Raw genomic sequence first — 27,737 nt, forward strand, 5'->3', positions numbered from 1 at the left:
TATTGGGTTAATTTGCGTTGTTGTTAAAATGCTGTGTTGTTCATGGAGGTGGGGCGAATGCTTATGATTGCTATTATTATTGTTATTTTTGGTATTTTATTATAGTTCGTTGTTGTTGTATAAATTCAAAATTTTTCAATAAAAATTATTTTTTTTTTAAATGTTGCCATTCACATTGCATAAAAAGGAGACCATGATCATTTCGCAAAATGGAAACAGTTTGCTCAATCCACAGGAGCTGTTTGATGAAAGCCTCTCTGTTGTGTAGAGTAATATTATGAGATGAAATTTTTAAGACTGTTCCTGCAACCCAATTATGGCTCATATTCCGACTAAACGAGGGGATGGAATTTGATTAGTGGGAGTCCTAATCAATAATCCCATGCATTCCATCTCACTGTAATTTTTCATTGTGCACGATCTTTTCTCCAGGGATTAATTGGCACTTCTGCAGAGTTTGATATCATATTGTGCTGTGTAACTTGCTGCAATTTAATCAGGAATCAAACCCAAGTACTCGCGTCTGTCTTGTTGTATCATTATTTTAAACTATATTTTTGCTGTGATCAGAGAGAGCAGTGAGCTGTCTGATGGGACATCATTGCTTTGATATAGCGCAGTTTTGTGACACATCAGTACACAAATGGGAAAATCATTCTGGTTTGAGGTTAGTGATCTGAGAGCATTCAGAATTGAGGCAAGCAGTGGGAGGCCACCTCAAACAAATTTCCTCACACCAGATCGGAGGTGCGATGATTGAAATCTGTACAAAAACCATCATAACAATTCCTATTGTTTTATCTTTGTATCCTTAATATTATTGATCACTTAACTAAAAACTAACGGACAAGATTTGACTTCCTCTTACCATCCACAGTCTGGAAAGTGTGCTGCTGCCAGGCACCACCATGTCCGGCATTTTCCTCTGGAAGTGACAGCAGATGCTGGTTGTGTCGCTGATATTTGGCCAGTCTAAAGGGCATTCTGATGGAGGACTTGCTTCACCTATATGTATTTCTCTTCATTGATGCAGTGGCAATGCTGTATGTCTGGAATGTTGTTCGACTGCAACATCCAGCAAATTGGTTCAGTTTTAAATGGCATCCAAGGTGAGTATAAATCAACCAAAGGGTCAAATTTAAAATTCGCAAAACAAATGTGTTCACCAGTTAACCCTTTGGAAGCTTAGTCCCCGAGCATTGAACTCCAAGGCTAATACTCACGTCTCCATAACAGAGAGGTGACATTGACGTTGCCCCCAATGCAAGGCTTTATGGTGAACGCATTCATTAGTCACCCCATTCAGGACACAACGGCTGGCAGCATCTCGGTCCCTGGTGAGGTTGGAGCACAGATCCATTGTATGTACTCAACTCCCCTCGCTGCTCATCCTTGGGGGAGCCACACAGGCCACTGAGGCTCTCAAGGGCCGAAGCGCATCATTCGCATGGAATTGAGGGGGGAAACTATCGGGAATTGGCTATTTTGTGGGGAGAGAGTGAAGACCATTGGAAAGCTGCTCACATAAGGGGATGCACGTGGGTGGATGCCCAAGATCCTGAGAGGTCAGGGAATTGTCAGAATCACTCACTTTGATGTTCTCTTCCTTTCAGTTTTTGATTCAAGAGAATCATGGAGGCTCTCGAGCAGGAAGTATTTTTGACAGCTATCGATCAGCAGCAGCACCAATGATGTTCTGCTGCACCTGGCCAGGACCAGGACCATGCAGAGGAGGGGGAGACTGTGCTGATCTTCCAGGAGCAGGGCCATAGATGGTGCAGCCTTGGAGGAGATGCTACCAGCCATAGGTCTACCGCCTGAGTACTTCCTACCTCCAAATGTCAGAGATCCAATGCTGGAGAAGGGGCAGCACGGTAGCATGGTGGTTAGCATAAATGCTTCACAGCTCCAGGGTCCCAGGTTCGATTCCCGGCTGGGTCACTGTCTGTGTGGAGTCTGCACGTCCTCCCCGTGTGTGCGTGGGTTTCCTCCGGGTGCTCCGGTTTCCTCCCACAGTCCAAAGATGTGCGGGTTAGGTGGATTGGCCATGCTAAATTGCCCATAGTGTCCGAAAAAGTAAGGTTAAGGGGGGTTGTTGGGTTACGGGTATAGGGTGGATACGTGGGTTTGAGTAGGGTGATCATTGCTCGGCACAACATCGAGGGCCGAAGGGCCTGTTCTGTGCTGCACTGTTCTATGTTCTAAGACTGTGTCTGTCTTGGGGAGATGGACCACCTGTGCCAGGTGATGCAAGATTTGACACCACATGGACTGGGAGGTCACCCAATACCTTGGCCCTGAAAGCTCAGAAATTCAATGCCTGCAGCTCGCTTCTGAGCTGCACGGGTGACCTGTGCGGCATTTTCTTAGTCTGCCGCAAACAAGTGCATCGGGGAGATCACAGATGCATCATTTATGAGGGCCCACATTTACATCAATTTGAACCAGGATAAGGTGAGCCAGGAAGCCTTGGGCTTCACCCACATAGCTGGCCTTCCATAGGTGCTGGGAGCCATCAACTGCACCCACATGGCTCTGCATTCCCCTAGCAGCTGTGATACTGTTTGTGAACCGCAAGGGCTACCACTCCCTCAACGCCCAGGTTGTCTGTGACCACGCATTTTGCATTATGCAGTTGTTTGCTCATCTTCCAGGGAGCATCCATGATAGTTACAGCTTGGGGCGCTCACAGATCCCAGCTGTTTTTAAAGTAGAGCAGTGGCTGGAGAGATGGGACAAATGGTACCTACTCAAGATGTATGTTGATGTCAGTACGGAGGCCACAAACACCCGCTGAGATCATTACAGTGAGACTCATGCATCAACACTCGTGCTGGTCAAGGTGCATTTCCGGTGCCTGGACTGGTTGGGAGGAGTCCTTCAATACTGCCCTCAGTCCCTCATCATAGTCGTGTGCTGCGCTCTGCACAATCTGGCACTGCAGCGGGGTGAGCAGCTGGATGAGGAGGACATGCAGGAGCGTCACATCTCCTCAGATGACGAGGATGTGAAAGGGGCAGTGAGGGGCAACTCGTGGAGGAGTTGGAAGAAGGACCTTGAGGGATGGCCAGGAGCCGCAAGGGGTACAGGGCTAGGGATGACCTCCTAGCCTTTTGGTTTGTTGACAAGCAGGACTAGGGTGTGAAGATCACTCCCACCATGGTGTCTGACAGCCTGTCACTACTGTGGTGCCAATAGGAGATCATCCTGATTGTGGCATCATTCATGGGCAGAGCGGTAAAGAAATTGGCCGGACACTGCAGGAGAATGGTGATGACTTTGATTGAAGACAGAATAATGTTCATCTTAACCTCTGCGAAATGTCTGACCCCTCCCTCAGAGAGCTGAGAATGACCTTCCACTGGACCGAGTGAGCGAGGGGCACAGAGAAGCTGAATGACACATCTCAGCTGCTACGGCTCCTCCAAGGTCAGGGGTCCCGCTGTGTTTGCCAACCCTCTGACGGGGTGAACAGACTCACATTTTGTCAGCTGGTGGCATCCTCATTACTGGAGAATGCTGGCAGACAGGAGAGGCTTTTGCATTTCTGCGGTCAGGGTGGGGGTTGAACCTTCCATGGATGTGGTTTGTGGGGGGTGGGGGGTTACTGGGGGGGACCGCTCCAGCAGTGGAGCAGCTTAACTGCATCATTAGTGTGGGAGATGGGACAGACATAACGTTGCCATTTTCACACTGTACAGGGAGGAAGCACTGAGTTTGTGCAGGGGTTTACGGACATGGTGCCATACATGACTATGTGGAGGATCCGTATGGATGAACAAAGTAGTTTTTATTACAAGTGCTTTATTACAATGGTGACTTATCTCTACTAGTGCCAAGGTTCACTCGTGCCCATTAGGTGCCTATAGTTTCTTGCTCTTCCTCACCCTCCCACTACGTCTAGATGTATCCCCAGGATCCACAGCTGAGGTTGAGGTGGCCTGCTGACTTCCACGCCCCATTTCCTGAGATTACCTTGGCGGACATTCACTGAGGGTCCCACTTGTGCCAGTACTCTTGAAGCTCTGCACCATGGAGCTCATGTCCTCAACCATGGAGGTCATGAGCTGAACCATGGAACAGACGTCCTGCACCAAAGTCCCAACTGCACATGCCACCTTTGCAGTGGTGGCCTTATTGCGTCTGAGTGACGCTACCATCTCTTCAGTTAGAAGGCTATCTGACTCCTCCAGACATCCTTACAATCTGAGGAGAGATGCTGTCGTCCCTTCCTACTATTTGCGACTCTGCCATTTTAGTTCCAGCAGCTTTGGGGCAACTGTACCCAGGGGTATGGATCATTGGCCTGGGGCTCAGCAGAGCCCTGGGCTCTGACACACACCGAATGCCGGATCTCTGAAACCTCCTTGCCTTCACCTTCTGTAGATCTTCAGCTCTGAGGTGCTCACCCATGAGTGACCCCGAAGTCTGACTACTAGTTAATTCCACCGAGGTGTGAGTACCTGTGCTGGTGGAGGGTGTGGGTGACAGCTGTGATGCCTCCTCGATATTTGTCTCCTAAGATGTCTTCCTTGGAGCTGCTCAGGTCCGTGGTCTCCAGAGGGCATGGGGATGGCCCGGGCTGGTCGACTGATTAACCTGGTAGGGAAGTGAGATGGCATTAATACATCATTGGGGCAGACTGATGGGAGGAGGTTAACTTACCTGAGGCTTGCACCATGGCTGCATGTGATGAGGGTTCTCAATTTTATCTCGCCCCCACCTTGACCTCTGCACTGGTGCTCCTTACCAGCTAGCTCTCGCGCTCTTTCCTTGAAGGGAGTTACAGTTCTCAACTCGGGCATGACTCTGGCAGCCGTGCCCGCTCACGCCAGTTGTGCTTGGGTTTGTCCTGCAATCAGACAGATGGGGAGAGTGTAGGCGGGAGTCCTGCCAGGTCAGATGGTGATGAAGTCTGGCATGTGTGGGAGGTGAGTGGGAGCAGGGATGTGAGGAGCAGTGTAGCTACTGGGGGGACCATGGGGATTGGTGGGCAGGGAGGGCATGTCAAGTGTTGCGACCCCGTGAGGTGGCTGGCAGAGAGATCAGCATGGCGGTGTGGTGGGTGTGTTTAGGAGTGCAGCTGGAGACATGAGGAGGCAGACTTAAGCTGGCTGCATAAAGAAGGAAGAAGGAACTCCTGCCTTAGAGCGCTGCCGACCAACCTAACGTAACTCTTCTGATTTTTTGGCGTTCCCGCACACAAGTTCAATCCTCCTGCCAACCTAAACATGGAGGTTGGGTGGCAAACGGCCCTCAAGTGGTTGGGGCAGGTGTGGACCCAGAGGGAAGCATGGTTCTTCAATTTCGCACTCCCCTGCTTTTTAAACCTGCCGGTGGAGGGGTGTAAAATTCACAAACATTGTGTAGATCCCATATGTGAAACGCAATTCATGTGAAATTTAATGTCCTATGGCTAGATGCCATGAGCTCAGTAACTGAATAGTATAAAAACATTATACAGCATTTATGAGGCATGCTACATCCAATTTGGAACAAAGCACCATCTTCTATCCTGGACTTATGGGGGCCATTTTAATGCAGCCCGCCAGATGGAAACAGGCCAACAGGTTGGCCAGCCATTTTAAATGCTGCCTAGTTTTACTTTGATCAATAGAAAGCAAACATAAGTCAAGTTTAAACAGGCAGCCAATTTTATCGTATCCGTACCCTTCCAGGTGAGTTAGGTTAACCCAGCCCATTCCTCAACGATCCTTACCCGCACCAGACCAACCATCCCACTCTGCTATCAATGCTTGAAAATTACATTTGGATATCCTGAATTTAAAATTCTAGTTCCAATCATGCTGGGGGATGAAATAAAGCTTAGCGGGTGCCTAGCAGACTGTGGACGTCAATGTTATGTCAATTTAAGTAAACGGAACTATAGTACATCCTAAGCAGAACAAGTAATTTGTTGTCACTCCGATTGCTCAAAAAAAAAGTAAATGCCAATGGATTATTCCTGTAGTATCAAATTGCGCAAATTACAGCAAGTGCAGGATCCATCATGGGGCACTTGCCTTTTTACCTCAAAGAGTAATCCAGTAGTTGAAAGGTGTATCCTACTGACCAGACGGCAGCTACGTTCTGGCAACCTTGATTGAATTTGATGTTATTGACATTTGGATATTTGTAACTACATTCATTTCCCAGATGCAGTAATGCTTTACTAACCACCTTTGCTGTTTATTTCAAATGATGTGCCTTGAAATGTAACAATGTACTTGGGGATAAACCAATATGAAATGAATCTGGAGAAAAATAGCTCCATTTATTCGGTTTCTAAAGTGCTTCTCAGCTTGAATTAATTTTTCTTCAAGAAACACCTCTTAAGAAACAAATCTCTTGCGTTCTCGAAATAAAAAAACAGCCAAAAGGACCAAGAAAAATCAAAACTGACGTTTATATGGCATCTATTTACAGGATCATTGTAAAAGGCTTCACATGCAATAACTTTGAATGGAAGTCAATGTTTTTTGTTGACGCCACAACCATTTTATATGCAGTATTATTACACAGATTGAAATGACTGCCCTATCTCTCACTCCAGGTCTGGCCAGAGTTAAACAAAGAACAAGATAAGTTTATTGAAGCTATTTCCTGAACTAAACAAAAACAAGGTAAATTGCAACCACCATACATATGTCACAAGCACTCATATGGGCCCACAGACACACCAGTACAGATGGCAGAGTTAGAGGGTAGGCTATAGAATTTTTACAGTTCATGAGAAAAATAAAACAGAGGAGCAGTTAGCTGTGCCTTGGCTGGTCTCGATGCAGTGATTCCGTGTTGTGGCCATTTTGTTCAGTTGATTTCCCTTCTCAGGAAAGTTACTTTTCAAAACCAGGCACAATGGGCGGGATTCTCCGACCCCTCCCGCCGGGTTGGAGAATCGCCGGGGGACGGCATGAATCCCACCCCCGCCGGCTGCCGAATTCTCCGGCACCGGGGATTTGGCAAGAGCGGGAAACGTGCTGCGTCATTCGGGGGCCGTTGGCAGCGCCCCCGCCCCCGGCGATTCTCCGGCCCGCCATGGGCCGAGTGGCCGCCCTTTTCCGGGCAGTCCCGCCGGCGTATGTTACGACAGGCATTTACCGGTGGGACCAGGCTCCGCGGGCGGCCTCCGGGCCCTCGGGGGGCACGGGGGGGGGATCTGGTCCTGGGGGGGTGCCCCTAGAATGGCTTGGCCCATGATGGCCGGCGCAGTGATGAACCCCCCTGTGCATGCGCTGGGATGACACCAACACATGCTGGCGCTCCCACGCATGCGCCAACTCGCACTGGCCAGTGCAGGCCCTTCAGCGCCGGTTGGCGTGGCGCCAAGCCCCTTCCGCACGGCCGGCGCGGCGCAAACCACTCCAGCACCGGCCTAGCCCCTGTAGGTGCGGACTGCCGATGCCGGAGTGATTCACGCCACTCCTTCGCACCGGAGTTCCCAGCCCTGCCGGTTCACGGAGAATCCCGCCCAATAGCTCTGAGAAGGAGAGAAAGGTGGAGAGGGGATATAGCTTCACCAGTTTGTGCTCAGTGGCTGTAGTTCCCAGAGATATTCTATTAGTTCATGCCTGCTGCAGTTATTGTTTCAGAACAGGTACTTGCATTTTGATGCCTCATCTCAGAAACATTTGAAGTGTCTCAGAATAGTGTGAAGCCAACTGGGATGGGGAATTTCATGCTCCCCATGGTGGGGGGGGGGGGGGGGGGGGGGTTAAGTGTCTGTTTTCTTTCATCCCACCTGGTGAAATGTGAAACAGTATGTATTGTAACAGTTCTGAGTAGTTTCATCATTGTTTCTGGAGGGTTACAGTTTTGTTTTCAAATCCTGTCAGAAAAAGAAAAATTGGAATCTGTGGGTGAAGTTCTCCCTAACCCTAACGTCACCAGCGGGGTGCGGGGCGTGGGGGTCAGAATTTGGCAGGAGATACTGGACACTGGCGTAAAACTGATTTGCATTCCTCTGATGGGATGCAGATGAAGAATAATTGGAATCTTCCTCCCAGCCTGATTCGCCACAACGCCAATAGGGAAACACGCCAGTCCAGAACACGTCTGAAGCAATGTGGCATGCAGAAGTCAGGACTCACCTAAATAATGTCTGGGGCTGCCTCCAGAATTCGGGTTGGAGGCCGCCAGCAACCCTGGACCCGGGATCACCACAGTAGTCGGTGGAGGGAGTATCTACATGTGGACCTTCCAGATTCAATGTCATCAAGGAGGTGCATCTTCCAGTCTCATGGTATTCCAGGAGATCCATCTCTTTCTTCGGCAGGTCCACCTTCAACGGTGGATCAATGATACTGGCCGTCTTTTTAATATGGCATCCAGACCTGAAGGAGGGACATGTGTCATCATGTCTGGCCTGTGGCAGAATATTTGCCTAAACCCCAGGGTACAAAGTTAATGAGGTTGCGATGGAAGATATGGCATGGTTTCCCATCAGCCTATGCAGTGTGAAACGCTCCCTGTTCTAACCCCTGCCAGGTGTCTCACCTGGGAGAATTCCGCACTGTATCTTTAAAAGCATATCTTCATTACAAAATTAATGTCCAATTAATCCATTCTCGTGATCTTGGCTGAAGGAAAATGTTGCACGGGGCGTTGGCAGCTCTTCCTCGGACTTTTCAAAGGTTTAAAAAATGTCAAAGCAAAGTGATCAGGTGACATAAAGGGTGTGATTCAGCAGACTTAAAACTAATAGGTCTGCTGTTGGGCATGTTTAGTGACGTGTTTCGCGATGGTTGCAATGCCAAGAAACACCCCGGGCGAAATTCTCCCAAAACGGGAGAAATCGTAAACCTGGCGTAAAACCCGGGCGGGTTTTACGGCAGCGCGCCCCTTCCCGACGGGGGACCGATTCTGGTCCCCCGTCGGGGCTAGCAGCCCGACGTCGGAGGCTCCGACAAGTCGGGCTTAACAAAAATCGTTAAGCCCGCTTGCCGGAGTTAGCGCCGGCTGACGCGTCATATGACGTCAGCCGCGCATGCGCAGGTGGGAAGACTCCACCCGCGCATGTGCGGGTGACGTCATCGCGTTTTTGCGCGAAACCCGCGCATGCGCGGGCCGGGTTGCCCCTCAGCCGCCCCGCGTATTGATACTGCGGGGCGGCGGAAGGACAAATAGTGCGCGGGCATCGGGCCCGCTGCCCGCGATCGGTGCCCACCGATCGCGGGCCCATGGCACCCTTGGCACGGCCGTGGTACTGCCGTGCCAATCGGTGCCATGGTTATTTTTTGCGACTTTGTCACGACGTTTTTACGAACGGCAGGACCAGGTGTGTTTGCCGTTCGTAAAAAGGTCGTAAAGGGCTGGGACTTCGGCCCTTCTAACAGCTGAGAATCGCTGCCGGCCGTAAAAAACGGCGGCAGCGATTCTTGTCGGGATTTCGGCGGGGGGGGGGGGAGAATAGCGGGAAGGCGTCAAAAAAGTCGGGAAGGCCCTCCCCCTATTCTCCCACCCGTCGTGGGGGGGGGGGAGAATTTCGCCCCCCGTTATTCAATGGCACTTTGCAGTTTTTTTCTGCCTCGGGTAGTTTCTCTCTGCCGAGACCACACTTACAGTGATTTCCTGCTGTCGAGCTGATTTTGCCAGCAGGAATGGCTGCTCTCAGATTGGGGTGCCATTTTGATCTTCCACCCCCCCCTCAATTTGAGCCCCCAACTTTATCAATCGCCCACCTTACTGCTCCCCAACCTTTTCGAGGCTTCTGGGAATCCCCCCCTCATCCTCTCTCCAGGGCCGACCCAAGGCACCGGCAACTCGGGCAGTCGCCCGGGGCGCCATGTGTCAGGGGGCGCCAGAGACTCGGGTCCCGCGCATGCGCAGTTGGGCCGGTGCCAACCAGCGCATGCACGGTGGCCGCCCTCCCCCAGGGCGACCACCCCGCCCGCCCGCCCGCCCCCCCCCCTTCCATCCGCCCGCCCCCCCCCTTCCGTCCGCCCGCCCCCCCTTCCGTCCGCCCTCGGGCCCGCCCCCCCCGCCGCCTCGGCCCCGCCCCCCCCCGGCCGAGAATGAAGATATTCATTGAAGATCTGCACAGTGTGCGCGAGGTACGGAGTCCCATTTCAACACTCACCCAAACACCTAATGTGTTCTGTGGGTGGTCAGGAAATCTGCACAAAGAGTGAGAATCAAGTGGCGTGGATGTCCTGGGATCTGGTCAGTCTATCAGGAAGAATCTGGGATCAGGTCAGTTAATTGTGGCTGGGGGTGGTTGGCAGGGTGTCTGGGTCGGAGTGTTGAAGAAGGGGCTCAATAACATGGCAGGAGGTGATCATTAACGATGAGATGGGGTCAGTGTAATGTGGAGAGAATCAGCTTAAAGGGGTAAGAGTCAGTGTAAGGGTAGGAGGGGGTGGTGTTTGGTGTCTAGGACCAGTAAGTGTAATTGGTGGAGGGGCCAGTCATTGTATTGTGGGAGGGTTAGGATCAGTTGGGATGAACTGTGCATGAGGAGCTGATAGGACTGGTTAAAGTGCAATTTAGTTCCTTTCCTCTATCTAACCCCTGCCTCGGCCCCACCCCCCCCGCCTCGGCCCCGCCGCCCCACCTCGGCCCCCCCCCCCCCCCCCCCCCCCGCCTCGGCGCCGCACCCCCCGCCTCGGCCTCGCCCGCCCCGCCTTGGCCCCGCCCGCCTCGGCCCCGCCCCGGCCCCGCCCACCTCGGCCCCGCCCCGCCCGCCTCGGCCCCGCCCCCCCCCGCCCGCCTCGGCCCCCCCCGCCCCCGCCCCCCTCGGCCCCCCCCCCCCCCCCCCCCGCCCCCCCCCAAGGGCGCCGAAGTTCAGCTTGCCCGGGGCGCCAGCAACCCTAGGGCCGGCGCTGCCTCTCTCTAATTGGCAAAGCCCCCCCTTCCCCAGGCTCGACCCCTGGGGTTCGCCAACCTGGCACCTGGGCACCCTGGCAGTGTCACCCAAGCACCCGGCCAGTGCCTTGGTGGCACTGACATGGTGCCAGGCTGACAGTACCAAAGTACCGGGGAGTGCCAGGGTAGCACCCTGCCTTGTCCCCGACCACCCGGGGGTGTCCAATGGCCTGCTTGACCCCTGAGGTGCTGTCACGCTGGTCCATGTTTATCTGGACAAGTACTAAACGGCGCCCTGGCGAGGTCTTACAGGCACAGCTGTTGAATCCCGGGTGCCGGGTGAATCCGGTGCCCAGATACTTAAATGAGCCATTTGGCTTGTTTAAATATGGCGATCAGGACCTCGCCTAGCGGAGTCCAATTTAGGGCTCTTGCGCAATTTAGGGTCATTTGGCCCATCGAGTCTGCACCGACCCACTTAAGCCCTCACTTCCACCCTATCCCCGTAACCCAATAACCCCTCCTAACCTTTTTGGACACTAAGGACAATTTATCATGGCCAATCCACCTAACCTGCACGTCTTTGGACTGTGGGAGGAAACCGGAGCACCCGGGGGAAACCCACGCAGACATTGGGAGAACATGCAGACTCTGCACAGACAGTGAGCCAGTGGGGAATCAAACCTGGGACCCTGGCGCGATGAAGCCACCATGCTATCCACTTGTGCTACCGTGCTGCCCAATGGGCAAATAAGACAGTTATACCAACAATACATTCAAGCACATACACAATAAACTCTAAAGTATATGGTCCAATTACATGGTTGGATGTGTATAACAAAGTAACACTAAAAGGTTTATAGTAGTGAGTCCACATAGGTAGATAATTCCCCATATGGAAGAGAGAAATTCAGAAAACAGTCTTTAATAGCTAGTTGTACAATCACTTGAACAAGAGACCAGGGAGTTTGTTGCCTGCCCAGTCTGTTGGCTGAGGAACAGACCATTTAGGGATCTAAAACACGAAGAATAGGAATAATAATCAGACACAATACTGTGCTTTCCAGCTACCAATTTGAGAAGTGAGATCTAAAGGGACCTTTTCAAAGGAATGACTTACTTCAGTTTTGGCATTTCATCTGGCAGTGTGCATTATTGAGCAAAGCTGCGTCAAAGGATATTCCTTAAAATGCTCCAAGTTGGAACGAGATCCTATTCCTTTTAACGTGGTTTTCGGGTTTTTTTCAAAAATGGGACCAGCTAATTGGCAATTTTCCCACCACATGCAGCTCATCTGAGGTTTAAAAAGTACATCTTCGAGGCCTCAAGCCGACAGGAACAATTATACTTCTATTCCGTGCACAAACTAGCCAGCAATTTCAGCTGTTGTTGTACATTATTCCCTCACCCCAGCAGTTTCCCCATCTACAACCTTCTTTTAGGTTTCCAAATCTCATGAAAGGAAGCATCTGAATTTACATTTGGAGAATATTTTCTAGTGTGTGACATTTATTCTTCTTGTGATTTGCATTCTGCAATCTACCATGAGCGTCCAAAGTTGGTTTTCTGTGCTCAAAGACTGATTCAGCATTTTGAATTGATCAATTGCATATAAAATGACAGGATTTTTTTTCAAGCACAATTCCAATTTAAATTATTAAATTAACAGCATAGGAATGTGTGTGGCTGCTTGATGGATCTACTTTGGAAAGCATTTGTTTCGGTTGTATTAAGTATAAGTTTTAAGAATAATCTTCAGCTTTTTTATTTTAAAATGTGTGCTTTTCATTTCCAAATTTGGAGAATTCTACTAATCATAGGGTGCATTCAATTCTGTGGTACTATGTTTAAAATCCCTGGCTGGTTTCTATTAAACAGCTGATAATTCGGGGTCACAGTCTCATGGTAAGGGGTCGGTCATTTAGCACTGAGATGGGGAGAACTTTGTGGTGATAAGCATCACTGTAAATACACAAGGGGTTAATGTGAATACACTACGACGAAGTAGACACTAGAGGGAGCACCAAAGATGTCATGACATGCAGACATACAGCTAATGAACACATAGAATAGGGCACGACCAATGGGCAGTCAAGACACTCAGAGATGACACTACCGCAAGGGAAATTACACAACCCATATATAAGGACAGGGCACACATGCTCTGTCTCTTTCCACAGGTGACACTTAGAGAGTAGGACAGGGGCAGATCAGAAGCAACACGCCCACTACGTGGCTTAGAGTATCTTTTGGCCAAAGCTGCATCGTGTTGCAGCCTGTGTTATCCCAGAGTGCATAACACAACATGATACCAGTAGTGCCTGTTGAATCTATATAGTTCAACTCAGCACGATCCGTGACAACCAGCAACAGCACCCAGGCAAGATGATCAAGAGTCCAGTTCCTCAGCAGCTCAGGTACCACGGCAATCTCAGTGCCAACTGGCGTGCATTCAAGCAGAGATTTGAGATTTACATGGTAGCATCCGACCTAGATGGCGTGGCCGATGCTGGGAAGATAGATCTTCTACTCACCATTGCGGGTGAAAGTGCAACAGAAATCTTCAACTCATTCAAGTACTCCAAAGGGCAAGACAAGAGAGACTTCTAGGCAGTCCTTGATAAGTTTGAAAACTACTGCGAGGTGAACACAACAGAAATCGGTAAAACTGGTGCCTATACTCATCACAAGGCAAAGGTAGGCTTGCAACAGAAGCACACAGAAATTTTGATTGGCAGCCATCTTGCGCAAGGAGCCGCACATGCGCAGTTCCCAAGAAGACGCGAACCGGCGAAACAGTGTTTTGCGCATGCGCGAGAAGCCTCGCATGCGCAGTTGCGAAAAGAGCGCACAGTGAAGGAAAAGCGATCTGCGCATGCGCAATCCATTCCTAAGCTCTATGTCACAAGTGTCATGACGTCAGAGGCTGCGGACCACACCCACTTAAAGAGGAAATGTCCGAAAATAGTGAAAAAAAAATTTTAAGCCAGAAAACACAATTCTTTCACCTGGAACGACAGCACAATGCCTGAACTTTGATCAGTAGCTGAAAGTAACCTCCGCAGAACCCTGCAACAAGCAGTTAGCACCGCCCTGGAGATGATTTAGTCCTTGAAGACTTCGACTCAAGACAATGATTTCATCATTGAACATGGCGACCTCAGTACCAAATCCAAACCGCAACGAGATGTGTTGTACATTGAAGCATCCGACACAGTCATGGACAAATTCTTCGGATTTCAGGATCCTCAGCCCAGCATAGACGACATCCTGACCCATGAGTATAGGATTCTGCTGCGGCCTGACGCCAAGAGACAGAGAGCGGTACAAGCCCAAAGAGAGCGTCCTGATGCCAAAAGAGTGGTCCACTCACCACGTAGAGTCCCCGACTCCATACAGAGAGTTGTCCATGCACCATGAAGAGCCCCCGGCTCCGCACAGAAAGCGATGAAAGACTCCACAGCGAGACCACTGCACGTCTCCACACAGAGAACACAGAAAGACTCCACAGCGAGACCACTGCATGACTTCATACAGGGAACAATGCCAGACTCCACAGGGAGAGCGATACAAGCCTCCACAGCGAGCTCGTTGACAGACTCCACGATGGAAGCAATGCAAGACTCCAGAGCGCAATCCTTGCATGAACAAGACAATGAAGGTCTAGCAACCTTATCTGAGCAACCAGCAACAGACGATGCAAGTCTGCCACGCTCAAGTGCACAGCAAGACGACTATGAGAGTCGACCATGCTCACGTGAACAACAAAAAGACTATGGCAGTCTACCCAGATTATTTGAGCCACCAGAAGAAGACTCTGACAGTCTATTCAGCTCATCTAACCGATAAGAAGACACTGAAGGTCTACCCACTGTATGTGCGACAAGTGACAAAGGCTTCACAATTCCCATACAAGATGTGCGACACCTCAGCGAGACTGACAGATCTCAGCTAGTATGTACAGTGGCACTCGACGATCAAAGTGAGGTTACTCGTGAGTCCAGTGACACCACGTTAATTCAAACCTCATCTACTCGAGCCTCTCCACAAGAACCTGAAATGACTCCCGATGGGGAGCATCGACAAGCCAAAGATGATTCAAGTGAACCGGACATGACTCCAGACGGGGAGCACCGAGGAATCAGAGACGGCATGCTCAATGAACCAGCAGATGCCAGAAAGAACACTGACATGAGTAACTTTGTGAAGGACTCGAATTCTCCACTCGGTGTGGTCATTGAGCGCAGCAGACCCAACAACAAAACCTACAAAAAAAACATCAAAGACAACAATAAGCAAGTCAATAACAACAATGACAACAACAATAGAACAACAACTGGTACGACATGGTACAACTCTACCCATAAAGGACAATGTTACTGCTCAGCTCAGAACAATAGCGCGAGTGTAAACATACCATGACATGTCAACGCATCTTACCAATTCACGTTTGCTACACTACGGACTAGCAAACCAGCTTTCAGGAAAGATGTCATCAAGAATTGCCACCACAAGCATAAAAGAAAAGAGACCACCTCAGACAATGAAGTGATTTGACCATTTGAACACCTCCTGATGACTTCTTGGTTACGTAAACACCAGGACACTGACGGTGGTCACAAGGGAATGACAACATCAACATGCCTGCAAAGTATTTGGGATGTGAAGGGTTCTATATAAATGCAAGTCCTTTCTTTCTTCATGAGCCCAACAGTTAGCTTGAAAATATTTTGTCAGCGAAATATTCTACCAAAGAATAAAAGCTGTCAGCAGTCAAGTTTTTGGAGAGAGGCTGCTCAGTGGCAAGGGATTTGAGAAGGAAGAGATTAATATCCAGCGGCACTAAAACTGGACCACTGAGTCCAGAACCTGCACACATACATAATGGAAGGAGGCGCACATGACACTTCTAACATTGACAAAAGATTGATGGATCAAGCAGAAATGAGGGTTTATAGTTTAACAGATACAGTGGCGTACAGAGGGGGGGGGGCAACGGTGCGTTGACCCCGGGCATCCATTGGATGGGGCATCAATCAGAGGCTATTGCTCTCCCCAATGTCACCCAGATGCCTAAATTTTTCCACCTGAATTTAACAAATTGTTTTGCTAGGGGGGGGGGGGGGGGGGGCGTCACAATCAAATCCAGTGACTACCGACATGTACCTTGTGTCAGGGTGAGGTGACTGCACTCCCAGACTCCCCCGCGGTGGGGAAACCGCTCTATCCGCCGCGCGGGCGGGGGGCCCGGGACTGCGCATGTCCAAGGGAGGGGGAGCTCCTCACATGCAGGGAAAGGCCCCGCCCCCTGATCTGCGTGCTGAGATGTTGACCAATGAAAAAAGATTGAGGACCGGAGGGACTGTGGTTCTCCAGCCAATCAGAGCGCGGGCTTTGTGTGAGTGATAATTGAGCTTTCACACCGACGGAATCTTCCTCCTGTCTCCAACATCTGTGAGTAAAACACTTTCTTTTCTCCCCCTTTCCATTTCTTTTTTCATTCTGACCATCAATTGGTCACTTGCAGCAACTGAAGGGAAAGGAAGTGAATCCAGGGAGGGTTCAGACTCTGGAAAGCTTGGCCCAGGTCTCTCTCTTAAAAATATTGACATCCTTTGCTCCCTCTGTTTGACACATGAAATGAAATAAAAATCGCTTATTGTCAGGGGCTGTTTAGCACAGGGCTACATTGCTGGCTTTGAAAGCAGACCAAGGCAAGCCAGCAGCACGATTCGATTCCTGTAATAGCCTCCCCAAACAGGCGCTGGAATGTGGCGAATGCGGAATGTGACAATAAGCGATTTTCATTTCATAAGTAGGCTTCAAATGAAGTTACTGTGAAAAGCCCCTAGTATTGACCAGGACACGGGGGTAACTCCCCTGCTCTTCTTCAAAATAGTGGCTGTGGGATCTTCAACATCCACCTAATAGGGACAGACAGAGCCTCAGTTTAACAACTTATTTGAAAGAAGGCTGTTCTGACAGTGCAGCACTCCCTCAGTTCTGAGTGTGATTAGGGATTCAGTCATTCACCCCAACTGCTGACACACCAGCGAGTTCACTCTGGGGAGAAGCTGTTCACCTGCTCTGTGTGTGGGAAGAGAGTCTTTCAATTAACCAACCTGCTGACACACCAGAGAGTTCACTCCGGGAAGAGGCCGTTCACCTGCAGTGTGTGTGGGAGGGGATTCACTCAGCCATCCATCCTGCTGAGACATCAGTGAGTTCATACAGGTGAGAAGCCATTGACCTGCCCTCTGTGTGGTAAGGGATTCAGTCATTCATCCCAACTGCTGAGACACCAGCGAGTTCACACTGGGGAGAGACCATTCACTGCTCTCTGCACACAGCGGTTTAGAACATCATCTACACTGAAATGAAAATCACTTATTGTCACAAGTAGGCTTCACTGAAGTTACTGTGAAAAGCCCCTAGTCGTCACATTCTGGCGCCTATTCAGGAGGCTGGTACGGGAAGTTATATTCAAAATGTTTTCCTTTCTCATAATATTTCTCAGTATATTAGGCCTTATACTTGAGTCTTCGGGGCATACAATCAAGATTTGCCCCGGGCATCACCAGACCTCTGCACGCCACTGAACAGATACAATTAGAGTTGGGGAACACGTTCTTCTCTGCACGTGTCAAGAATTTTACTGCAACACTTAGAAACAAATGGGGGCAGCTGAGTAATGAGAAATGTTTCATGGAGAATTTACAAGGGCATGGAAAATGAACAAGGCCCAATGAGATCAAAGCAGCGCACTGCAACAAATGGCAGGTGAAGCTTGGAGCAATTTTTATGGCTGCACAATATCTTGCATAGGTATTCCAAAATAGATTAACATAATTTCATTAAAAATTAGAGGAGTTTAGATAAACACTACCCTATTTCGCCCTCAGTATAATTGTTGAAGTGTCGCTCGTTGAGGAATTATAAGCAGAAGGTCTACTGTCGGCAAATTCGACTTTGATTGCTTAACACATTCATATGAAAGTCCTCCGTTTTCTGCTTTAAAAGAGGTTCTTAAAATAAATGGGTTATTGGCTGCTTTCGACAGCAAAGGATTATGGAAACACATTAAGCATTTATCCGTCCATATTGTCAACAATAATTTCTAGACTGCCACATTCAAAAATTGCACATCACCTATTCATTATTTAAATTATTTAGTATTTCCTTCTTTTTATTCTTTGCCTGTTGCTCCTTGTTCAGATACTTTTGTCTTGAAAGGTGGTGAAAAGGAAACCCACCCGGATGAATTTCATACAAATCACTCCATGTCCTTTTATGATGACTTTCGCATGAACGAAATTCGACATTTGAACCATGAAATTTCATGGTTAGATGCCCATTCTACAGGTGTAAATGAGGTTGTTCAGGATGCAGTATGGTGGGAGGCATGTGTGCGTATTCTGTGTTGAGCTTGCCATACAGTTGAAGGCTAATCAGTATCCAGTCAGAGCATGTGCTTGAGCAAGCATTTGGCCAATTAAGTTGGACGGTAAGTTATTTTGTTCAGCTTCTCAGCAAAGATAACAAGTGATCTTTAAATGGATGGTTGCAGGCTAAAAGCAGAAGGGTAAGTTTCCCTTTGGCAGAGCCAGGAGGTCTGGGAGTGCTACAACCAGTTCTGTGATGAACGGTTACTGTACCCTTATTATCATGTAGGTGATGCCCCTTTAAGACCGGGCTTGGAACCCTGGGGGACTCCGCCTCCAGCTCCGCCCACCAGGGAGTCGTATATAAGGGGCCGCCCTGTAGGCGGCACCCAGTAAGCACCCGTCTCGGCAACAGCCTAGTCCTCTGCTTATTAAAGCCTTCTTTTACCGTTCTACTCTTTTGTGTCGTTATTGAGGGTACTACAAGTTCCCTATTAAAATGTGGGCCCGTTGCCCTCTACTGCTTGTCCCCTTTTGATTGCTTTCCTGCCCCACTAGCACCTTGCTGTATTTCCTAACCGAGAGGGGAATTCTCCAACCCAGGAACCATAGAGCAGCCTCCAGGGCCATGAATTGTGCCCTGGATTTGGCCAGTCCTATCCCACTGAAGCCAGTGGACCAATTTACCAGCATCCTGCGACTGCCCTCATTAGTAGATGGTGCCCCAATTCAAAAGCAATTCAATTTCCAAGTCCTGGCTTTCATCTATTAGCCCTTTGGTGGGTTTAGTAACAGCAAATATCATTCTATCAATAATCAAATATGCCATCCAGCTCTTTTAAGGCAATTCACCCCTAACCCACTTGAGATTTGAGAGCTCTGAGCATTTATAATTAAGAAACTTGAATAGCTTCCGAAGGCGTGTGGATAATCTCGAACAGTGGAGCAAAAGCAGTGTAATTGGAATGAGATGCTGGTGTCTGCAGGCGTTTTGCTCACAGCAGTTTCATGTTCAGGTTAATAACATTTGCCTGGATGAATCCATTTATGTGGATATAACTAAAGTAAAGAAAACAATTTAAATTTTTTCCCTCAATTTGTAAAGTGTGACTCTAGATTCAAAGCTCTGAATGAGGAAGAAATTTGGACAGTTATGTACGATGGAACACTGAGATAACTGCACCTAATAATCTGATTCCTTGGGTGGGGTTCTCCGTCAGCCGACAACGGAATCGCGAAAAGCAATTAGGCAGGGAATTGATTCCGATATCACAGTGGGTGCCAATTTCACACCAAATTGCAATTCCATCGCCTCGACAGCGGCATCAATGCTTTCCAGAACGCACGTACGGTAAGCACCATTCGCATCTCATTAGCAGGTCCAACCCGGTATTCTCCAGGGCCTCTGTGATTCTCCGCCTCCAATGGGCCGAATTCCTGACAACGAGGTTTCCTTCTGCTTTTCAAATCGTGAAACCGGCATCATGGCTGATGAGTGAAAGGGAGGGGTTACAGAAAGAGTCCAACATCACCATAGTTTGCTGATAGTTGTGCTGCTTGCTGGGGTGCTTCGGCCAGCGCCGGGGGTGGGGAGTAGCAGGGGGTGACCCGGAGGTGGGCTGAGAGGTCAGGGTGGACGGGCATGGAGCACCATTGCCACGGCCTGCAAGGCAGCCATGCAGCTGTGCACGTCGCTGACTGCCCACTGTGAACTTAGGGCCATAGGTCATGTAGATGTCTCCCTAGGGCACTCCTCTAGGTGCTCTGGCCCCAGCCAACCCATCAGCGGGATGGGCATGCTTCAGTGAAACCAGTGCCACCTTGTTGGCTGGAATGAGTGTGTGTGTGTATGCGGCTGAAGCTTTTCAGCCTTCCGCGTTCAATCATGGACCTGGCGAATCCCGCACCGTTTTTCATTGGAATCTAATGTGTCCTACGTGGCACCGGGATTAGCCCCTCCACAGTCGCTGAATTGGTCCAGGTTCGGCACCAGTTTTGCTGTTGTGAAAGTCCATGAATCCTGCCCCAGCTTAGGGCTGGATCCTCCGATTATGAGGCTCTGTTGGGAGGAAGTTTTACGATGAAAAAGTCGGTGCCGCCCCGGCACTGATGCTCCGCCTGGTGGGGACTAGCAGCCGCGCCCCATAAAACCTCCGGCATTCCCGGCATAAACAGCCGGAGAATTGTTGGGTCCGTGGCCACAATGCGCACGGCGATGACTTGCAGTGTTCGCGTAGCACAACATGGCGGCGGCCGTACACGGACCTGGCTTGTCAAATTGTGCCCCCGTACCCCGCTCACCATCCCCGGATCACCCCCCACCAGTACCCCCAGCCCCGCCAAGGCCCGCCTCCCCAGCCAGCGGAACGGCCCCCTCCCCTCGACTGTGGCCACGTGGACACAGTCCGCAGCCACCACGCGTGGCTGATGAAAAGTTACAGCACATGTCTCCCACAGCCATTGGGAAGTCAGCCCATTGGGGGCGGTGCATCGAGGGAGGATCTTCAGGTTGATTGATACAAATGATCTGGTAATATCCAGTGTTTTGAAAAGAGAGTATATAATCGAGACACAAACAAACCCCAGTAAACAAGTGCCGGTCAATCTCGGAGAGAATGAGGAAGGGCTCGTGGGACAAGCCATTGAAAATGTCACAGGCATTGCGTAGTTTGGTATCACCAAGTAGCTTAACATTCGGGAAATGGTAAGACATGGTTTGCATTTTCAAGAAATTTATTCAACACATTGGTCAATGTTAGCAATCTTCACTTCACAGCTCTGGAACGTAGCCTGTGTTTCCCTTAAGCTACAGAGGCCAGTTGCAGGGATCGTGCAGACAGTCCCATGCCCCACAATAACACCAGCGTACAAATGTCCAGACTGTGACTTTCTGGAAAATGTTTGAATGGTTAATGGTGACCTCCTGAAGCTCAGCAGCCATTTTCGCGTCAATTCTGTGAATAGCAATTATGCACACACAGAAACAAAAGCTAACGGGCAGGATTGTCAGGCCTTTCTCACCGGCGGGATCTTCTAGCCCAGCCAATGACAACCTGCTCCCCACCTTCTCTCTGCGAGGGGGGAGTTTTCTGGCAATGAGACGGCTGACCTATGCAAAATGCTGCAGGTATCAGCGGGGTCAGTGACCAACAGTGAGCTGCCTCCCCCACCATAATACACGCCACAGGGGGCCAGACATTCCCACCCAAAGATATTCCATTCTTTATGCGCCATTTCTTTATATCTTCATTAAGTATGCGCAGATCTTTACAGCAGAGAGTACAAATATATTTTTTAAAACCTTGATCTTTGACATATATTTTAAGGTTATATATAGTTGGAAATATATTTAAGATATATTTACTTGTAAAATGTTGCACTCTTATTGATTTATTTGCCCGATATCATCTTTTCTCCTCCATGTCAATGATTTGTTTGTGCTTCATGTACAGTTTGAAAACATGTAGCATATCAGCCAGTCAGTTTATTCTGTGCTGCTGTATCTTCTGAACTTATGTGTTATTTTCAGAAGTTTATCACCTTCTTGGTCCTAGTTTCATTGATTTATTAATGCTGATCCCTGATGGCCAGGCTGACTGAGACAATATCGACCAGAAAAACTAGATTGCCTGACAATAACCAGTGGTGGAGCCGTGCAAGATGATTTCAGTTCAAAAAGGCTGGAACAGAGTCCCCTTGTTGCGACCTGTATCCAAGACATTAGCCAGGGAGAGAATTAGGTCCAGGCATGACACCTCCCACAGTTGAATTGCCTGCTGACATTCCCTTTCAACTCTCCCAAATAAATAATACTTGGTAAGGTACCAAAGGATAAGTGGTATCTGTTCATTTTTTTTCTTCAGCAGGAGCCAATGCTCCCCATGTGTGTGGCTTGGAGAGGAACTTGCAGGTGTTCAAGTAAAAAGAGGAGGGAGCAATATTGGAAGAGAAAGTCAACAGAAAGGTGGAACAAAAAGAAAATCAAAGTTAATTTTAAAATGCAGTTATTCCTTTAATTGAAGACTGACCTTAGGCACCACAGTGACATGAAAGGTTTCCATTCTTGCTCAAATGTGACCAATTGATCAATGCTGTGTAAGGTCTGTTGTTTTGTGCCCGGTTGTGTTAGCCTAGTTTAGGAGAGGCAGTGACAAAGTACTAATACCACTGGATTTGTAATCCAGAGGCACAGGAAAATGATCCGAGGACAAGGTTTCAAATCCCACCACGGCAGCTGGTGGAATTGATATTTAATGTATAAACATCTGGATTTAAAAACTGGTCTCAGTGCTGGCACCTATAAAACCACTGTCAACTGTCATAAAAACCCGTCTGATTCACTAATTCCCTTTAGCGAAAGAAATCTACCGGGCTGGATTCTCCGACCCCCTGCCGGGTTGGACAATTGCCGGGGGGTGGCGTGAATCCCGCCCCCGCCGCCTCCCGAAGTCTCCGGCACCAGAGATTCGGCGGGGGTGGGAATCACGCCGCGCCTGTCAGTGGTCCCATCCCCCCCCCCCCCCCCCACCCCCAACCCGCCGATTCTCCGGCCCGCGATGGGCCGAAGTCCCGCTGCTGTAATGCCTGTCCCGCCGGCGTGAATCAAAAATCTCCCTTACCGGCGGGACTGGCGGCGCAGGCGGGCCCCGGGGTCGTGGGGGGGTCGCGGGGCGATCTGGCCCCGGGGGGGTGCCCCCACGGTGGCCTGGTCCGCGATCGGGGCCCACCGATCCGCGGGTGGGCCTGTGCCGTGGGGGCACTCTTTTCCTTCCGCATTGGCCATAGCCTTCACGATGGCCGACGTGGAAGTGACCCCCTCCCCTGCGCATGCGCGGGGATGACATCAGCAGCCGCTGACACTCCGGCGCATGCGCGGACTTCCGCCGGCCGGCAAAGTCCCTTTGGCCCCGGCTGGCGTGGCGCCAAAGGTCTTTCCCGCCGGCCGGCGGGGTGCCAACCACTCCGGCGCGGGCCTAGCCTCTCAAGGTTAGGGCTTGGCCCCTAAAGGTGCGGAGAAATCCGCAACTTTGGGGCGACCCGACACCGGAGTGGTTCACGCCACTCCATCCTGCCGGGACCCCCCGCCCCGCCGGGTAGGGGAGAATCCAGCCCACCGTCCTTACCTGGTCTGGGCTACATGTGACTCTAGAACCGCAGCAATATAGTTGACTCTTAACTGCCCTGTGAAATGATCAACCACTCAGAGGACACAGGCCCTACAAAGTCTAAAATGAATGAACCCCCTCACAGTACTGTGGATGTACCTACACCACATTAGACTGAAGTGGTTCAAGAAGGTCGCGGGCCACCACTTCTCAAGTACAATTAGAAATGGTCAATAAATGCTGGCCTAGCCAGTGACGCCCATATCCCACGACAAATCCATTTTTAAAAAGCTTGCGTAAAAACAGTGGGACCTCATTGTCTAGCTGTCACACACAGTAATCAATTCCATTGTTTGCAGTCAATATTGAGCAGGATGAGTTTTTTTATTCTTTTGCAGGGTGCAGGCATTGCAGGTTAGGCCAGCATTTCTTGTCTATCCTTAATTGCCCTTGAGAAGGTGATGGTGAGCCACCACCATGTGCTGTAGCCCAGAGTGCTTTTAGGGAGGGAGTTCCAGGGTTTTGACCTAACGACAGTGAAGGAACAGTGATACAGTTCCAAGTCAGAGTGGCAAGTGGCTTGGAGGGGGACTTGCAGGTAGTGGGTGTTCCCGTGCATTATGAATAGTAGGCAACCCGTGTGCCCATGATGCATTTCTAACCCTTCATGTTTATTTGTTTTCAATCATGGATTAGGATTTAAAACTTTACTGCAATCGTGCCCATAAATAAAATGTAATTCAAATCCATCTCTGTGCACATAGGAATCCACACTGAGCGAAGATTCCAGTCCACGAAGTGGAAGTCCCAGAATTCTAAGTAGTTCAGCTACTGAATCACAAGCGACACCTACTTTGTCTCTGTCCTCTGATGAAGTAAGTGTTCTTAATTTGGATGATCAGCTGTTTTTGTGCTTTATTTTTATGCTTCTTTTTGTCAATTGTTGGTTGTCTTTTGTCCTCTTCTTGCACGTTATGGTTCCTTAGTCATCCTTCAGTTCTGCACTTGCAGGAGCTACTGAGCCCAAGCATTCAACCACTGGTGGGCGGGATTCTCCCATCCCACGACAGGGTATCCACACCGTCGTAAACGCCGTTGCGTTTTACGACGGCGTGAACAGGCCGCTGCCAGGAGTAATTCTGGCCCCCATAGGAGGCCAGCATGGCACTGGAGCAGTTCGGCCGCTCCAGCTGCTGATACCGGCATTAACTGTGCGCCACGGGATCCGCGCATGCGCAGTGGCGCCGGCAACAACATGCGCGTGCGCAGTAGCCTCCTTCAACCCGGCGGCCCCGACACAACATGGCGCAGGACTACAGGGGCCGACACGGACGAAAGGAAGCCTCCAGCCACAGAGACCGGCCTGCTGATTGGTGGGCCCTGATCGCGGGCCAGGCCATATCAGAGACCCCCCCCCCGGGATCGGACCCCCCCTCCCCCCCCCACAGGCCGCCACCTGACCCTTCAACGCCGAGGTCTCGCCGGCGCAGAGCAGGTTAGATCGGCGGCAGCGGGACTCGGTTCTTTTCTTATGGCCGCTCAGCCCATCCGGGCCGGAGAATCGGCGGGCCAGCCGCGTAGACCAGTCTGCAACCGGCGCCGTGCCAACCACGCCAGCGTCAATGGCGCCAATTCTCCGCTCTGCGGAGAATCGCATGCCGGCGGCGTGGCCCGGTCGCAGGGATTCTCCGGCCCGGCCCAGAGCTGGGAGAATCCTGTCCCATATCAATTAGGAAACCTAGGGCTTCCCACCGACTGTCTCATCGATGTTTCTGGGGTTTTGCTTGCCCCGCACGGGGAAGGAGAGGTCGCCATCGGTGGGACTAGAAGATCCCACCGGTGGGAAGGGCTGGAACATTTCGGCCCTGGTATTGAGTGTTGTCAACAATTGAGGGTCATTTCAGTCAAGCTTAATTCTGACTTCAGCTCAAATGCAAGGACAGAGTGGATATGATTTTCCCTCTCAGCTGGGGGAAACAGGGTCGTGATTGTTTCCTGGTCCTGAGATAAGACAATCACTCATGACGATTTTCATAAAGGCGGCCCCTTAATTTGTTAGGGGACGAGCTCAGTGTCCAATTAAGGATGGTGGGCGGGCTCGCAAAGCTGGAGAGTCAGTCAGAGGATTTCTAATTTGAAAGGAGCTGCATAGAGTGGAAGTAAGTTCTGCAAGATGGAGTCATTGCCTCTACAAATTTTTTTAAAAGTCTGAGCTAAAAATGGATCTTGCAGCCAGGCCACCACTGTTGGGGGGTGGGGGTGGGGGGGTGTGGAGGGCGTGGAGTGAGGAAAAAGAAGAAGAACCCTTCTATAATGAACCCAGGAAACCAGACTGAGCCTCGAGACCTGCCTGGAGTACCAGGCCTCTGTCTTGCTGTCAGGATGCCGTTGGAGTGCATTGGGTTCACAACTGAGTTAATAAGTGAATTGTAGACCATGATGTATCGATGACATCTAAAGTCGTGTGTTCGACATTCGGGAGAGAGGATGGAACAGTCTGTACTCATGAGAGACATTCCACTTCCAAAAACCTAAGTTGTATCCAGTGTTAATAAACCACTTTGAAGCAAGTACTAGAGTAAGACAACAGTCTCTATAGATAAGATATGCCGTGCATACTGGAAGCCAGTAACCCTGCCACCAGTATATGAAACATGGTAGTGGCGGTGATGACACCAATCTAATCAAGTGTCATTGACGGGAGCACAGGAAGAAAGTGCAGGAAAATATGGTATACGGAATAATCTACAAATTTACCAAAGAAAGAGGCAAACTAGAAATCGATAACAATGTCTATACGAGGTGAGTTTTTACTGACCCCACCCCTCCCGTTCAAAGGTCTTGGGAGCCCGTAGAGAGGCCAAAAATGGGAGTTATGGGAGAAACACTTCCTCCAATATCAAGCAGCATTGTGCTTTCATACTAAATAGTAGAAGCAACAGATGAGTTCATTCATTTCCGCCATGCGACTGGTCACTGACAACGTACTCTTTAAGAGAAGAGGGCTGGGCTTTTCTGGCCATTCACTGTTCAAAAGCCTCTGCAGACTTCAACAAAATCCTCAAAGTCTTTGACGTGTATTTTAGCTTGTGATGGAGCAAGCTCATTTTAAATAAAGTTCCCAAAGACCAGTGCAACCAGTTGAAATATTTCTTACTGGCCTATATTGCCTCTTGTGGGCATGTTGCATTGAAGGAGCTTATTCATGACCACATTTTCATCAATGTCATTGATAAAAATTTCTCAGGCTTTTTCCCGACAAAAGACAATTGATGCACTATCAATTACGACGAGACGAGAGTAGAGAGTAATCAAGGTTTTATTACGCAGAGATGTCTTGCCTCCGGAAGCTGCTGCCAAAATGGCTGCAGCTCGGTGAGCACGCACATTTATAGTCCGCCTACTGGGCGGAGCCAGCAGGCAGGGATCTACCCCCGTACCTGTAGTACAGGAGCCTTACCGTATTACCTCTCATATATGCATTATAAAAACAGTGGTGACCACCACCACAATCTCACTCTGGATCAAGCAGTTCAATATGTGAGGTAGGCCAAACTCAGAAAGGTTAGTCAGGCTATAATCCTTTGCAACATCGTGGCGCTAAATGATTTGCGTTAACTGGTTAGGCCCAAGGACAACAGTTCCACCCACTCAAAGTCTGCGGAAATGGTCAAACGCGGAGGAACCACCACAGCAGCCATTTTGAAATGATTATGTTGTGGTTCAAAGAAACAATGCAGATGCCAAGCTTGCCCAACAGGGGAGGCAGAGTGCTTTCTGTGCGATTCAACCGGAAAAAAAACGATGTGCAGTTTTGGTATAATTTCCCGTGATGTTTCTCAGTGTCTGCGGTGCCAATAAACACCCCTCTATTCAATGGCACTTTGCCGCTTTTTTGGCTTTACAGCAGGGAAGGCGGCCCACAAATTGGGACACCATTTTGGAAGACTGCACCGATCTTCCACCCCCCCCCCCCCCCCCCCCCCCAACTGACCCACCCCATTTACAATTTACAAACCCCTCCAACCTTAGGGAGGCCCCCCCAGGCCCGATCCCTGGCAGTGCCAATCTGAACACCCTGATAGTGCCACCATGGCACACTGGCCAGGGTGTCAGGCTGGCAGTATCGGATGCCAGAGTGAGTGCCAGTGTGCCACCCTGTCCTGTCCCCAACTACCTGGGGTCTCGAATGGCCTGGGAGGCTCCCCCAGGTGTCATTATCACAAATATGGACCAGTACTAAATGGCACAGTCGCTCAGCCTCAGGTGTCATAAGAACCCGACGGACACATATTTCAATTAGCCCAATGGCTCATTTAAATAAAAACAGAAAATACTGGACAATCTCAGCAGTCAGACAGCATCTGTGCAGAGAAAATGTTTTGAGTCTGGATGACTCGTTGTCATTTAAATATGCTGATCTGGATCAGTGAGGGTAAGATCCAGA

At 49.9% G+C, this 27,737-nt stretch overlaps 1 protein-coding gene across 3 annotated transcripts in view; it reads left to right on the forward strand.

The window, feature by feature from the left end:
• The window catches only part of samd14 (sterile alpha motif domain containing 14), a 243,094-nt gene that overhangs the window by 184,832 nt on the left and 30,525 nt on the right, over window positions 1-27,737 (forward strand). For all 3 annotated transcript variants that reach the window (XM_038779252.1, XM_038779254.1, XM_038779253.1), the window contains one exon: window positions 24,055-24,165. In XM_038779252.1, coding sequence (XP_038635180.1) covers window positions 24,055-24,165 — 111 coding nt within the window. The remainder of the gene's footprint in view (window positions 1-24,054; window positions 24,166-27,737) is intronic.

Source organism: Scyliorhinus canicula, chromosome 19 (genome assembly GCF_902713615.1).
Source record: "Scyliorhinus canicula chromosome 19, sScyCan1.1, whole genome shotgun sequence".
Classification (NCBI taxonomy): Eukaryota; Metazoa; Chordata; class Chondrichthyes; order Carcharhiniformes; family Scyliorhinidae; genus Scyliorhinus; species Scyliorhinus canicula.